At 41.6% G+C, this 14,886-nt stretch overlaps 2 protein-coding genes across 7 annotated transcripts; one reads left to right on the top strand and one right to left on the bottom strand.

Moving 5' to 3' along the window:
- Positions 1-2,648: 2,648 nt before the first annotated feature.
- LOC136528444 (large ribosomal subunit protein eL33w-like) lies at positions 2,649-4,584 on the bottom strand. The gene is made up of 4 exons (XM_066521406.1): positions 4,428-4,584; positions 4,099-4,327; positions 3,968-4,010; positions 2,649-2,837 (listed from the first exon to the last, which is right to left on the bottom strand). The coding sequence occupies exons 1-3, from the start codon at positions 4,493-4,495 to the stop codon at positions 3,969-3,971; spliced, it is 339 nt and encodes a 112-aa protein (XP_066377503.1). The 5' UTR covers positions 4,496-4,584; the 3' UTR covers positions 2,649-2,837; position 3,968.
- Positions 4,585-4,929: 345 nt separating this feature from the next.
- Positions 4,930-13,215, top strand: LOC136527877 (uncharacterized). 6 transcript variants are annotated; one of them, XM_066520731.1, is made up of 12 exons: positions 4,930-5,131; positions 5,217-5,275; positions 5,353-5,473; positions 5,833-5,924; positions 6,448-7,742; positions 7,841-8,198; positions 8,596-8,680; positions 9,345-9,401; positions 10,120-10,179; positions 10,259-10,471; positions 10,570-11,844; positions 12,094-13,215. In XM_066520731.1, the coding sequence occupies exons 5-12, from the start codon at positions 6,497-6,499 to the stop codon at positions 12,412-12,414; spliced, it is 3,615 nt and encodes a 1,204-aa protein (XP_066376828.1). In that variant the 5' UTR covers positions 4,930-5,131; positions 5,217-5,275; positions 5,353-5,473; positions 5,833-5,924; positions 6,448-6,496; the 3' UTR covers positions 12,415-13,215. The 6 variants fall into 6 exon arrangements, with proteins under 6 accessions (XP_066376828.1, XP_066376832.1, XP_066376830.1 ...); XM_066520735.1 differs by lacking the exons at positions 5,217-5,275; positions 5,353-5,473 and having other exon boundaries at positions 10,570-10,732; positions 10,823-11,844; XM_066520733.1 differs by lacking the exon at positions 5,833-5,924.
- Positions 13,216-14,886: the final 1,671 nt, after the last annotated feature.

The raw sequence follows: 14,886 nt of genomic DNA, 5'->3' as shown, positions 1-14,886 counted from the left end.
CTGAAAGGGAGAGTCGCGTTCTGCGAGAGAGCGTCGAGAGTACTGCCAGTCTCCGGCCCCCTCCCCATCGTCTCCGGCGTCTTCGCCGGTAAGTGGACGTGGGCCGGTCCCCTGTTCATATAAGTATTAGTTAGTGTTTTGTTAGAGTGCTTGGATGGGTGTCGTCCTCGTTCATGGCTACTGCCTGGAGCTCCTGGCCGGAGTTGCTCGCGTCGTCGTCGGCTGTGTAGTCATCATCAGCCTCTTCGCCCTCAACTCCAGCTCCAGTCCATGCGCGGGAATCAATAAAAGCAGGGATGGGTGTTCATCCATCGCTGCTGTCGTCGGTCAGAGAGGCGTCGTGTCCGTTGCCGATGCCTCGGTTTCGTCTTCCTCAACGCTGCGAGCAGTGTTGCTCGTGGTCGCAGCTTCGCCCATAGCTGCTGCCGCGGAATCACGGAGGTCGTCGCCCGCATGGTCGTCGTCAGCGTCGTCGCAAGCTTCTGCGGCCGCACCTCCGGCTCCAGCCAATGCGACTCCGGTCGAACCGTCGATCGGCGCCTCCGTCCGGCAGGATACGTGGCAGCAATGGGACCCACTGTACTGCACACGCGTTGCTCAATCATGGCCCTACGTTCTGCATGGGGTCCTCAGGGTGGCACGCGTCTTCTGCGCTGGAAGCACAAGGCCACTCGAACTTCATCAGGTTCACACGTGTGTAGCACAAACAGAGCATTATACTTTTCGTTGTTCCGCTCCTCAGTTTCCTTGCAGACATAGAAGTGGCAATGCGTCTACGGGTGTTCGGGTCGACCGCCGACGATCATCGATGCCGGTGCTCAGATTTGACATTGGTATGTGCAAAACCAATATCTTGAGTCCGATGAAGCATATAATATATCTACGGCTCATGATTTTATATCCTGAAAGACACATGCCGATCAGACAGTCGAGGGAAGCGCCAACTATGTTATCCAAGTACGAGAACGAGGACCTCGATGTTTCTATTGTGGCCACTTCTCGTGGGCCCTGTGGCCCCAACGGTCCCCGCGCTCCCCGACGAAAACATCACCTATGTCTACAAAAGCATTTCAGGAGTAGCTTTTACTTGTGTTCTATAATCTGAGAATTCTTTTACCACACTAGTGAACTGTGCTTTAATATTATATATTAAAAGTTATTGTTGTAAAAAAAATAGTCCTAGTCCATCCGGGCCCTAGTGTGAGTGTAGTATTCAGACTTTGTTTTCTGAGTGTCTAAAACCGCATGTCGCCAGCAGTTTGTAGTGTTGAATGTGAAGTCAAACATACTTTAGTTACAAACGTGAAACACTACGTGAACAAGTGTTGGATGTGATTATCTTGATGTAACATAATGGCAGGATTAGTAAAAAGAATTACTTGGGTTGCAAAATGACAGATTTCATTAAAAAGAATTACGGCTGCTGATTTCATTAAAAAGAATTACGGCTGCTGATTCTTGAAAAAGTGATTGGTAAGTTGTAAAACTGAGATGATAGAACGGATTGAAGATCATTGCTTTTAGTAGTTCACTGCACCTGATGAGACCTTGCGTGTATATCAGCATACCAATGCAATTGACATCACCATCGTAAATTTGAGCTTTTTTTTTTGTAGAATTGAGTTGAAAATATGATCCAAGCAAAGATGGTTCAAAACAGAGATGAATTCACTAATACATGCTCTTGTCCATCTACCTCTAGAGTTGCTTCAAGTCAAATTATTTTAAATTTTAAATTTGACTCATTTTATAGAAGAGTACGAACACCTATGACATTAAAAATGTTATTTATGATTTATCTAATATAATACAAATTTGGTATTATAAATATTGGCTTTTTTTAATATAAACTAGGTCAAACTTTAGATGAAGACATAGGTTAACTCATTATTTAGAAGGGAGAAAGTAAATGCTGATTAATTGTTTATGCAAAAGATAAATTAGGCCAAACTAAGTTTAAGACATAGGACAACTTTAAAAGTTAATTTATTTTAGAGCAAAGAAAGTATACATGCGGCATAGGACAAATCTACAAGTGTTAACTTTTAAGATGCTAAGAGCAACTCCACCAGATTGAGAAAAACAAATCTCTTTCCCTAAAAACTATCATATAGGGGAATAGGGTGAAAAAAAAAACAGTGCTAGCAGATCCCCTTTTCTCAATCCCCCCAACCTATATTTTTTTCTCAAAATCCCTCAAAACCTCCCCTTAATCCTTTACATAGAGGGGAGCAAGCAGCCTTTTTCCTCAATCCCTTTCCCTCAGATCTGTTGGAGCACAATACCCCCCTCGTAGACAAAAGTTTGTTTTCTCAATCCCCTTTAGCTATGAAGCTAAAGCTGGGTACACTATGTTGAAGCTAAAGCTGGAGAGCTGCACCAAACACGTACATCGCCACCAGCTAATCATGTGCCCATAAATTTTGCAGAAATGGTTTTGAAAAGGCATACATCAAAGGATCCCAGAGCAGTGTAAAAGAAAAAGCATACATCAAAGGATCCCAGAGCAGTGTAAAAGAATATTACACATCCGCACCAAGATCATATTGCGCGATTGTATTTGAGATGTGGCACAAAAACATTGGAGGCAAGTGGGAAAATATGACCATAGGAATTTGAAAATACTGCAATCAGACATTGATGGCACGGGGCAAAATAAGCTCTGCTGCGGGCACAACAATATGACAATAGTTCATCAGTTCGACAACAAATTTTGGCAGAATATCGACAGGTTCAGTACATGAACAATCTAAGGTACCACCACATGGCATTTTAATCTCAGAGAAAAGTAAGAAATATGCATGGCCATTTCTAGTCCACCTTTACTCCAACAAAACCTGCAGTCATAAAAGCCCAGAATAGCATAAGCAAAAGCATCGCAGGCTATGTGTATGGAATTTTTGAAAGAGTTAAGCATTGGATCAAGCTACAAGTTCAAACTGTGTTGGGAGCCACATGCCCAAATTACTAAACAGGATAAGGTATGTTTACAACCATTCAATTGTATCAAAAAGGCAATAAACATTCTCTAAACATCAGTGCTTGGGCAGAAATATCATTTACACTTCTATGGCAAGAAAAGGTGCCCAATTATAAATATAAATGGTAAAAATAAAAACAGCTAAGTCTAAAGTGTTCAAAATAGGCAACACTATATCCAATACAGGGTGACAGCACAGCACAATTAAGAACTGATGCAAAACAGCATTGATGAGCTCGAATGCAAAGAACCTGATATAATCAAATGGTGATATACATATCATGAAACAGAATAACTGATAGAGAACTGGAAAAACATTAGTTGGAACAACTATATACTCCCTCTGTCCATAAGAGTAAGCATTTTTTAGCATTTAAAAGTTTCCACAAATGTAAACATTTCTGGCATATGCCGCCATCCCCTTCCCTCACTATTAATTTTCCAGCAGTTTTGTCCCTCTTATAATATTGATTGATGAGGAGCGTGTCATTTCCTTCCCTACTAGAAATGCCTACATTTGTGAACAGAGGGAGTAATACTGATAACTAATGAAATTAGATAATGTATATTCCACGTGTACTTGGTATCACTGAGACACGTAAAGAACAGTGGAAAGTTAACCATCCCAAAATAGCAAACAGAAGTTTTAACTTAATCTTCACGAAGTGAATTATCCCAGCCAGCTATAAACTCACCGAATTCAAGCCAGTATCAACATGAGCAAACCAAACCACAAAAGCCGAATTACCATTACTCACAGCTGATAGACATGGTTTGCTGCTACACAGACTCAGTTTGCCTCATAATAAACAACCGAAACCACAAACTATGATGTGTTTAACCACCTAAAACTCCTAGCCCATGGTCTACAGCAATGGCGAGTGCAGTCTAAGCAGAATTCGTTGTCATATCATTCGATCACAAATGACAACTTCAACATCAACCAGCCAAACAAATAGAGAATGTCAGACGTTTGAGGATCCTAACCTTAGATGCTGCTAGGGTACATGAACACTCTGACCTTGCGCCCCTGCACTCATCAAGAAAAAAAACATCATCAGTACAGAGCATCAATTGGGAAGCAACACATCAAACAGCGTACTGAGTGCGTCACTGACCATGGACTCAGGCGGGAGGTTCGACTTGAACTTGGCGCGGACGACGCCGGAGTTGCCGTGCGGGCGGGTGACCTTACCCCAGATGCACCTGTAGCGGGTCTCACTGCTCTTGGTCTTGGCCTTGTAGATGTACGCCATGCGCTTGCCAGCGTACCACGCGACGTCCTCCTTAGTGTTGACCCCCTCGATCTGCACGAGCGACGTGGTCTCATACTGGTTCGACTTGGACCTGCACAGCCACCACCGCAGCCACCGTAAGCCGAATAGAACCGCGAAATGGCCAGATCCAAGCAACACAGACGGAGAAGAAGCGGAGGCGTGGAGCTCACCTCTTGTATCCGAGGATAGTGCCCCGGGCGTAGAGCCTGACGCGCTGTCCCGTGCGTCCCTTCACCATGGTGGCCGCCTGCTTCCTTCCGCTTCCGCCTCCGGAGACGAGAGAGAGCTCGTCCAGATTGGGGAAGACGACGAGACGGGCCGGAGGCGGGCAGGCGGCTTGTATGAAGCAGCGGACGGAGAGGAGAACGGCCTTGATCGTCTCGCAGAGTCCAGCGGACGGTTGTGATGTTCTGAAGGGCTCTCTATGAGAAAGCTAGGGTTTAAGATCGCGAGCTTAATGGGCCATTTGGTTAATGGGTTTCTTTGCTTTTTCTCTCTTTCCATCTGGGCCATGATGGGCCGATCTGGCAACATAACCGGCCCAATTGCGAATAGGAGGCCTCTTTCCATGTTATGTCGCTGACTGTGGTCCCAGGAAAACGATTAGTGGTCTCAGGAACTTAAAAAAAAAAAAACACGGGACAAGCGAAGAGTTGGCTGCGGCCTGAAACCGTCCACTGAATCACGCGCGGGAATAAAAAAAAAAAAAAAAAAAATCCTGCACGCGCGCACCCAGTTCTCCGGCGGGGCCGAGCTCGACGCCGGCGCGGCCTTGCTGAGGCGCCGCTCCTCAGTCCGCCGCCTCTGCGGGAGCGGGGTCGCTACGACCCTGGTCTAGGGGCGTGAAGTCGTGGATTGTATTCTTCCTTCCTCGGTAAGTAACCCTACATGCTTAGGGCCGATGTCTCCGGCTTCTAATCAACTCCGAAACCCTTCGATCTCCAATGGGTTTGCTGCAGAATTTAGTGGTGTATGTGGTGCTCTAGGAGGCAAATCCATCCATCCATGGTTCGGTTAGGTTCGTGTTCCTCATCTTTAGCTCGCAGGATCGATAGATGCCACGCTATTTAATGCCCAATTGTGGTGCCGGTGCAGTTTGTTCTCCTGAAAAGTAACGGAGCTTTCACCCTAAATCAGCCCCTTGCCACAATCTGCTCATCTATCTGAGGTCTACACCCCTGCTGTTCTCAGATCAATGGCATATTGCTACCCTCTGGTATGTGCCAGACTCCGCCCGCGCACCCCCCCCCCCCCCCCCCCCCCCCCCCCCCCCCCCCCCCCCCCCCCCCCGTTTTGTTAGTATGCCGAGAAAATAGGTTGTTGCAATGCTATTTTGCTACATCTTTTGTTTTGTGTTAGAGAACTGCGACATTTGAAAGAGCACCAATGTGGCAAGTTGTGGATTTTGATTTGACATTTTGTTATGTCCTCATTTCGGTTAAGTTCATGTAAGAACAGAACTATTACCTACAGAAGGCTGCACTGGCTTGCTTATCCTCCACAGTTTCCTATTATTTTTTTTAAAGGCATTATCTGGATTATTATGGTTTAAATTTAATTTTCTTGAACACGCAGGAGAGCTGTGTATCATTATATTAAGAAGAGAACAAAACACGGGGTGAGATCCCTTACAAAAGAACCACACAAACCCCCCACCAAACCTACAGGTTGAAATAAACATTGTTGTGCAGTCATATCCTTTCTGCATAATCTGACCATCTTACATTTAAATTTATGTTTCACAATCTTGCACATTACATTCTCTGATATTGAAGCTTTAGGTTATCATTGGTATTCATGATATTTCTTTTTATGGTTTAATATTGTATTGTATTGTACCTATGATGCGATCGTTTTGTTTTTTTTTAGATTTAGATGTTTGCCTTAAAGTTGGCTTATTTCAAAACTTCATATTTTCGAAATATGGATGAGTGTGTTATGCCTGACATCTGCTATAAAGAGTCACTTTAAACATGTTGCAACTATGTTATTTCTATGTGCCAATAAAACATGGTTATGTGGGTGTTAAGTGTAACCCAAGTTTTGATCATACATGGGTGTTTGTTCATATCCTTGTGTTATGCTATAGTTTTACTGACTTGCCTCTGCATGCTCATCTTTTCTTTTTCTTGCAAAGTGCAACACATTGTATTGATCCTAACACAAGTTTTTACACTTTATGGGTGGTAGGTTGTAGGAATCCTACTGTTTTGGTTAAAGCACTATTGCATCATCAAATATGGAAGTTGATGATGATGTGGAGGAGGATGACATAGATTTTAGCCCTTTCCTTAGGGAAGGATCTCCGTCTGAGACCTCATCAAGCCTTACATCAGAAGCAGAATGCGAGGTACATAGTTCTGACAATCGACCAAGTGGCCAGACATATTTGCAGAATAGTGTAGTTAATGAAAATACAAGTGACAGTGCACTTCCTCAAAATAGACTGTCGTCTCAAGGTCTTGTCAACGAAATATTTCCAGAAGAAACGTCTACCCAGGTTAATCTTGAGAATGGATTGGAAAAAGACGTTTTAGCAAGCGAAGCTGCTTGCTTTCCAACAGTGCAAAACCCTCATCACCTATCCCTCGAAATTAGCGAGGAAGATGCAATTTGCAGATGGACGAGGGCAAGATACTCACTAGCAAACTATTCACTTGAGGAATTGGAGACCTTTCTCCAGGAATCAGATGACGATAGTGGTCTGCAAAATGTTCATGAAGAAGAGGAATACCGCAAGTTTCTTGCTTCTGTCCTGTCTGGTAAAGGCAATGACACACAGGCATTCCAGGGGGACGAAAACCAGGATGAAGATGATAATGATGCAGACTTTGAGCTCGAGATTGAGGAGGCCCTAGAAAGTGATGGTGATGAAAATGCTGAGAACTATGATGACACAAATCATAGGAAAGAGAAAGGTGGACGTAGGCCTCAGACTAGGCAGAGGCAGCCATTTACCGAGTTGTCTGGGGCTCGTAGCTATCATCAGGAATCCGATAAAACTAATTTTAGATCAATTCTGCCATATATTCCATCTGCATTGGTGACTCCTGCTCATGCTTTTGGATGGCAATATCCTACCCATAATGCCCTTTTCCCTTCATCCTTGGTTTCAGTACCGTGTGCACCTTTAGCATGTGGATTTACTGATCAGCAACTCGGGCAACTGCATGTGATGATATATGAGCATGTTCAGCTCCTTATCCAAACATTTTCCCTATGTATTCTTGATTCGTCTAAACAAGATGTGGCTAATAATGTCAAAAAGATGATAGTTGAGTTGGTTGGCTTTCGTGATCAAGCATTGGCTAGGAGTGCTCCTCAACAGCATATCGTTTTTGAATCCCGGCATCTCTCATCTAGTTTTGTTTCATCTGAAAATTTGGAATGCCAATGGATGCCGTTAATCAAGAGTCCTGTTATATCCATCCTTGATGTCGCACCACTTGAGTTGGCCCTCGGCTATTTAAGTGATGTCGCAACTGGTAAGTTCAAGATTGGTACATGGGCCGATTTTTTATACTTTGCTTCTTTTGTTTGTCACCACTTGATTGGTAACTTTGCTTGCATATTGAATTTACAGCTGTCGTGAAGTATAGAAGAAGTCATGTGGATGGCACTGCTGACAAAACCCGCAGGAAAGAGCCCCTGTTTCCTTCACCATTGATTAACAGTTGCAAAGAAGTGAATAATGTTTCTCAAGATAGATCAGATAGTGTGCCTACAGCATCATCTCCTTCATCTGGGCAGTTGCAGCAGAAGAAGTCGTTGGCTGCTACCCTGCTTGAGCGTACTAAAAGGGGCACAGTTGCTCTTGTTCCTGCTGACATTGCAAGATTAGCACAGAGATTCTTTTCACTTTTCAATTTTTCAATCTTTCCTCATAAGCCACCTCCTTCACCTATGGCCAATAGAGTGTTTTTCACTGATGCAGAGGACAGGTGTGTTTTACATCTTCTCCAAGATTTATTTTGAAATAGAATTCGTGCATGCTTCCTTGCCATCTTGACTTCAAAACATAGAAAATCAAGAAAGCTGAATAATTTGGTTTTGTTGAACTGCATACTGTTTTTATTTCTGTATTAGTGATGTTGGTTTATGCAACTTGTGTGTTTACTTCCTCATCTGCTGTATCACAGCTATTCCATTCATCTTTTTGTTTTCAACTTTCATCAAGGTTTCCTTCTTTTGTATGGTTAATTGTATCATGGTTGCTTTGTTGTTATTACCACTTTCCTAAAGGACATCATGTAGAGTGCCCTCCTCAATTGTATAGCTGATATGATGCCTGTGACTTTCTTTTCTCGGTTAATTTTTTAGTATATTATCTGCCTGCAGATTGTTAGCTCTAGGAATTCTGGAATATAATAATGACTGGGAAGCAATACAAAAGCGCTTTCTTCCTTGTAAATCAAAGCATCAGGTATTTTTTCGGTTACTCCTTTTTATTGCAATTTTTTCTTCAAGATCCAAAAGTTTCCTTTTATGATTTGTCAGGCACAAATCAACAGCTCTTTTTATCATCTATTTGGTGAAGATTGACATGTCATGAAATAGTTTCTTTTTACTTTAATCTAACAAAAAAAAATTGAGAGTAATGAAGCACATGAAACGCCTTCAAGGATTCAGTATAGAAAAAGGAGTTGTTTTGAATGTATTGACATGTCAATAACATTTTTGACCTTTCTGGCATTAACTCTTGGCCTAAAGTTGATGTCTGCTCTCAGTACTGCCAAAGCAGGGTGTTTTTTCAATAAAGATTTTGAAGTCTGAACATTTATTGTCACAAAGGTCTCGTTGCCAATTTACTTTGCTTTCCTTTTGACCGCACAAGCAAGTAAGCTTAGATGAAATCCTTCATTTAATTTTCTTAATGAATTAACACGCAGCTCTCCTGCTTATTCGAAGGGGGAAAATCCTTCATCTAATCTCTGCATACAATCACAACCTGAGACTGTTTGTTCAATTTCTATAATGCCTATTGCTTAGTTGTTGTCTTAAATTGTTAGTTGATCATGATCTTTAATAATTCCTTGTTCTGGGCTTGTGTATTATGCCTGCTGAGTGAAATAATTTCTTTGGTGCAGATATTTGTGAGACAAAAGAATCGTAGCTCCTCCAAAGCTCCTGATAATCCAGTTAAGGTAAATATTTTGCCCGTCTTCATTTACTGGAAGATAAGATGCTGAATTCACTTTTATGTGCCTTTTAGGGTTCAATATTCAACATTATGGTCAAGTTGTCCATTGAGTTGCATAGTAGTGTAACAGATTAACAGTTCATGCTAACAAATAGCAGTATGTTGTTCTCATTCCATATTCAGTATTGAAGTTTTGGTTTTGAACTGATATTTAAACATTGAAGAGAGTGCTTTATAAAATCCTGTATTGTGTACGTAGTGAAGTTTCTGCTGCAGCACTTACACTGTTGATAATTTTTATCTATCTCATTCTGATATCTATACCATTTTTCTTATGTGCCAACAAAATAGTAGTATTTTATTTAAATTTATTGGCAAGATTTGTGGACAAATCACATATTTAATAATGTACTCGGTAGCAAACTGGAGATGTTTTTTTACTACTCTCTTAGCGGCACGTGTTGCTCTGCTTGTGTGTGGAGCTATATTATTCAACCTCTGGCTACTAGATTTTTTCAAAGAGCATGTATATATATGTTGTGGAAGAGTTTGTCTCTGTGTTCCCTTGTTCTGATACTGGTTTGGGTTGGGTTGATTTTTCCATGTTCTGTATTACCATGGTCAACCATCAGGATGGGAGATTTTGAGCTCATTGACTGCTTTCAGCAAAACCCAACGTTATAACCTTCCAACTAACTATATTGTTATCTGAATTAATGCAGGATGTGCGCCGTATGAAGGCATCTCCATTGACAGTCGAGGAGAAAGAATGTATCGAGAAGGTGATAACTTGTGACTATCTTATTTTTTTCATGTTTGATTTTTGTCGCATAATTTCTTCCATACCTACTGCGATTTCAGGGGCTGTGGATATTCAAAAACGACTGGACATCAGTTTGGAAGTTTGTAGTGCCACATAGAGATCCTTCACTGCTCCAACGTCAATGGAGAGTTGCAAGTGGAGTCCAGAAATCTTACAGTAAAAGTGATGCTCAAAAAGAAAGAAGGCGAACATATGAAGCAAAGAGGAGAAAGCTGAGAGTATCCATGCCCGATTCACGCCGTGGGCAAGAGGTTAGTATGTTTCTTTAACTTGTAGGATATTCAAATAATATCTTAATCTCCATCTAAAGTGATGTTGTTGAGCATAATTTTTAATTCTTTCATCACAGGCTGATAACAATGCTTCTGAAGATGCTGAAAATGATGATGATTCATATGTCAATGAAGCATTTTTGGAAGACACAGATAGTATGCCTTATCAGCAGTCAGGCACAGGCCTCGATGAAGAATGTGGTACTACAGATGGTTACATTGAACCCCAGAAACTAAGTGGTACGAAACTTGATGTAACCACCTCATATATAGCTTTTATGTACCGCCCCTCTGATGGCCCATCATATGTGAGAACATCTTCCACTGCAGCTCCGGCGGTATCATGTGGATCTCTGGACCAACTGCCAGCTTCCCAATTGAGTAAACAGAAAGGCAGTTGTGTGGTCAAGTTGTCTCCAGACTTGCCTCCTGTGAACCTTCCCCCTTCTGTTCGTGTCCTATCTCAGGCGGAATTTTATCGGAACGCAACACACTTTCATGGCACCTCGGATAATGCAGCAAAGGATATGTATCCTGTGCCACCTTTGACCTCCTTTACAGAAAGTGCTGATAGACAGCTAAATCTGTTCCCTGATCACAGAGCTAATTCTAGATTGCAGCAGAATGGGATCTCTAGTGATAATGCTACAGAAGATGGTGCTGAGCAAGATTTGCAGATGCATCCTTTACTGTTTCAGTATCCTCGAGATGTTTCATCATATAGTCACCCAGTTCAAAATCTTATTAATCAGTCAAGAAAATATGATCTTTTCCCCTTTGAGAAAGTTCGAGTTGAGAGAAGTAACAACCAGACTACAGGTTCCACCGAAAATGGTACTGTAAATGCTAACACTATCGACTTCCATCCTCTCTTGCAAAGAACAGAAGTTGATGTTCATAATGAAGTACCAGAATATGATAATAACCTTGACTGCCATCAGTCTGATAATAACATGAGCGAAGTCCCAGTAGATGACCAATCAACAGCTGGGCAAGCATCCACAAGCCCTTCTGAGAGGGAGACAAGTATTGACTTGAACATTCATTTGTGTTCTCCAATGGTCATAAATGGTTCAAATGACTTCAGATGTAGTTTTAGCAGATCAAATGTTCAAGATGAAGTTTCTAGGAAGGACAAATCTAATGTTCCAGAGCTCGAGGTTGTAAATTCCTATTCTCATTATTGCATTCAAGAACCTAATGAAGAATCAATGCAAGGAATTGTAATGGAGCAAGAAGAGTTAAGTGATTCTGAGGAAGATAGCCAGCATGTTGAGTTTGAATGTGAAGAAATGGATGATTCTGAAGAGGAGCAAGTTCAGAGTCCAGAAGCCTCTCCAATTCAAAACAAGGTGATGTTTGTAGATACGCCTATTAGTATTATAATGTTCATGATCCTAGTATGGCATTGGAAAAGGTGTTCTATTGTTTGTTATTGCTGTGTTCTGCTTTAACATGCCAGGAATATAAACATACATGATTGGTTTTGCTTTCCTGGTTATACTTAATTTGTCAGAAATTTTCTTCTGTGTTCATTACTCTTTATTTGAATTTTCCCTTTTTCTTCTGATTTTTTATGTGTTTAAATATTTCTTGTTCAGGGTATCTCAGCATCAGATGTTTGTGGGGAATTTCATGTTAGTAATGACCAGAGTCAAATCCAGCAAGGATCTGTTCAAAAGGATAAACAGGGTGCCAGCTCAATGCAGAAAACGCAAGTTCCTTCTCGGTCAGTGAGGGCTAAGCTGAAGCCGGAAACTGCAAAGTGCACAGGATCTAGGACGAGCCAACATTCGTCCACTTCTCGCACAGCTGAAACTAGGCGGAGCAAAACCAGAAATTCTAAAGTGTCACAGGGACAGTCAAGTGCTGAACGCAAGCCCAATGATTCAAGAACTAGAAAAACTCTGGCCCCAACATGAAGGCCAATTTAGCATTTTATTCCTGTGCTGCATGTGCCAATGGCAGAATGGCTCAGTTCAATCTGTTGTCACTCTGTTGTTGAGTTGATTATCGTCAACTAATATGCAGCGCATGCTGGAGAAAGCAACCTAGCGAACCTCTCTGTGGTCATTTAGCTCGAATTGTCATGTGAAAATAGCAGCAAGAGGAGCATACCAAATATATGGATTCTCCAGTTGGATAGCAAGACTGAAGTGGTGATCTTGGCCCAGTATCTGGAACATAATGTTTACAAATCATCAAATTGTTGGTGACTGAGAAAGCATTCGCATGGAATAAGGTTCTGAACAGCCATGAGACGATTTCCTCGGATTGACTTGGGAGTTTTGTACCTTGACGTCCTCAAAGGTTAAATGTAATGCGCCTTGTAATTTCAAAAGGTTAGTTGCTCTGCGTTCTTTGTGTGTACTGTGAATAGAGAAATGTATCGAGGCCTGATACCTGGAAAATTTTTTGTATTGACCATTGACAAAGAGTCGAGTGGACTGTAACAGCTTGAGTTCCTCGAGGGAATTAGACTACATATATGGATTGATCCTACATCCTAGGAGTAAAACAAATTTATCATCTAACGTTCAAGATTGTACTCCTTCAGTCTCAAATTATAGGTCTTTTTGCCTTTTCCAAGTATATGACTTTTGCTATGCAACTAGATATACACTATGTTTAGAATGGAGGAAGTATCTTTTTATGCATTTTTCTCCTTTCAAATGGGGATCAATGGAAAATGTAATATATTGTGAGCCAGCATTGCTTCTAAATCATAACTGATCTTCAATACATGTTCCACTAGCAACTCCTGCAGTAGCTGAATGAATGTTGTTCATGCCTTTGAAATGGGTTTTTTTTGGCAGTGGCAAGGCAGTTACTTTGCAGTTTGAACTGATTCAGCAAACTCTCATTCAAACATTGACAAACAACTGATCGTATTGCCTTGCAAGAAAATGAACATGGTCATGGTTGCCTCACAAAACAAGAAGCAATTGATCATGTTGCTCCTCACAAGAAAAGGAATAATTGGTCGTGCATGATTTCACAGCTCAGATCGAGCTGCTCATATATCTATTTTTTCAATCAATGTATAAAAACCCAGGAAATGAAGAGCCAATTTGTGTGTGGCGGATCGGATATTTGCTTTAGATCATCTCCAATAGTTTTTTAAAAAAAATAGTAAATCAACGAGTTTTCTAAGTGACTAAAAAAGTTGGAAGTATATTTGTTAGGTTCTATCCCTCGGCCCTAGAGGGATGGCGCGACAGCGGTGGGGGTTCGAGGGCGGCAAGGCAAGGCCACATGGTGGAGGACAATCGGTGAGCGGGGTCGGCGGTGAAGGTGACAAGCACAACGTTAGCAGAGGGCAGGGCTGCAGTGGTGATGGTGAGGTGACAAGCACAACGTTAGGAGAGGGCGGAGCTGCGGTGGTGATGGTGAGAGCTAGGTAGTGAGGTCGCTAACGGCCTGGGCAGCGGTGGAGGCGGCAGAGGGGCAGCATGGTACGGAGGAAGAAAGAAGGTGATGATAGAGAAAGAGAATGTGTGTGCGTCGTTAAAGCCTTGTCCACGTTCACGCACTAGTACAAAAAAGTGTTTGTAATGACGGTAGAAAATAATTTGTATCGGCGGTGTTTTTTTACACCAGTGTGAAAAGCTAGTAAAAATGCTAGATTTCTACTAGCATAAAAGATATACCAGAACAAACTTATTCACATGAAGGTAACCTTATGTAAACCGTCTGTGCAAATCCAATTTCACACAAGTAATAAAAAATGAGCTCAACTCTATAGAGTGGGATACCTAACACTAGTGGCAAACCTAAAGTATATTGGAGGGAATGCTCTTACCTGCGTAGGTGCATAAACTTATCCTACAAAAAGAACCACCATTTTTACATTTTTTAACGGTGCATTTGCACTTGTCGTAACCGCCTTGGTCCAGCCGAACACAAGGTGCATAGCACACGAAAAGGGATTTGGCATAATGATAGTCAAAGAAAATATATTGAATAGTTTCTGTTTTACTTAAAAACAGCAAACTTTATTATCAATCGAGGAAAATGTCCAACCGGTTCTTGGCTTTTTGTTGCCCACGTTCAGCCATTCCTTTGTGGTTAGAACCTCCACAGTTGACTACTATATGTCTATACATATGTGGCTAAACATTGTTAAAACAAAATGTATGGTGTATAATCCAGAGCCAGTTCAATTTGGGCCAAATTCGTAACATTTCACTGGACGGTTCAGTCTACAAATATTGGAGGAAATGTCAAGCCAAATTTGACAAAACTCATAAGACTTCCTTCGATGGGATTCTAATTTATGTCTGATGGAACATCTAGAAGGAAAGAAACCAAAGAACTTTCCAACATAAGGATTTGCAACCATCCTAAGTAGCGGTATTGATCAAAGATGACATCCAACAATTCAACTTTGCAAC

Source organism: Miscanthus floridulus, chromosome 19 (assembly GCF_019320115.1).
Source record: "Miscanthus floridulus cultivar M001 chromosome 19, ASM1932011v1, whole genome shotgun sequence".
Lineage (NCBI taxonomy): Eukaryota > Viridiplantae > Streptophyta > Magnoliopsida > Poales > Poaceae > Miscanthus > Miscanthus floridulus.
Note: the sequence above shows the minus strand (reverse complement) of the source record. Positions and strands in the feature narration are given on the sequence as shown.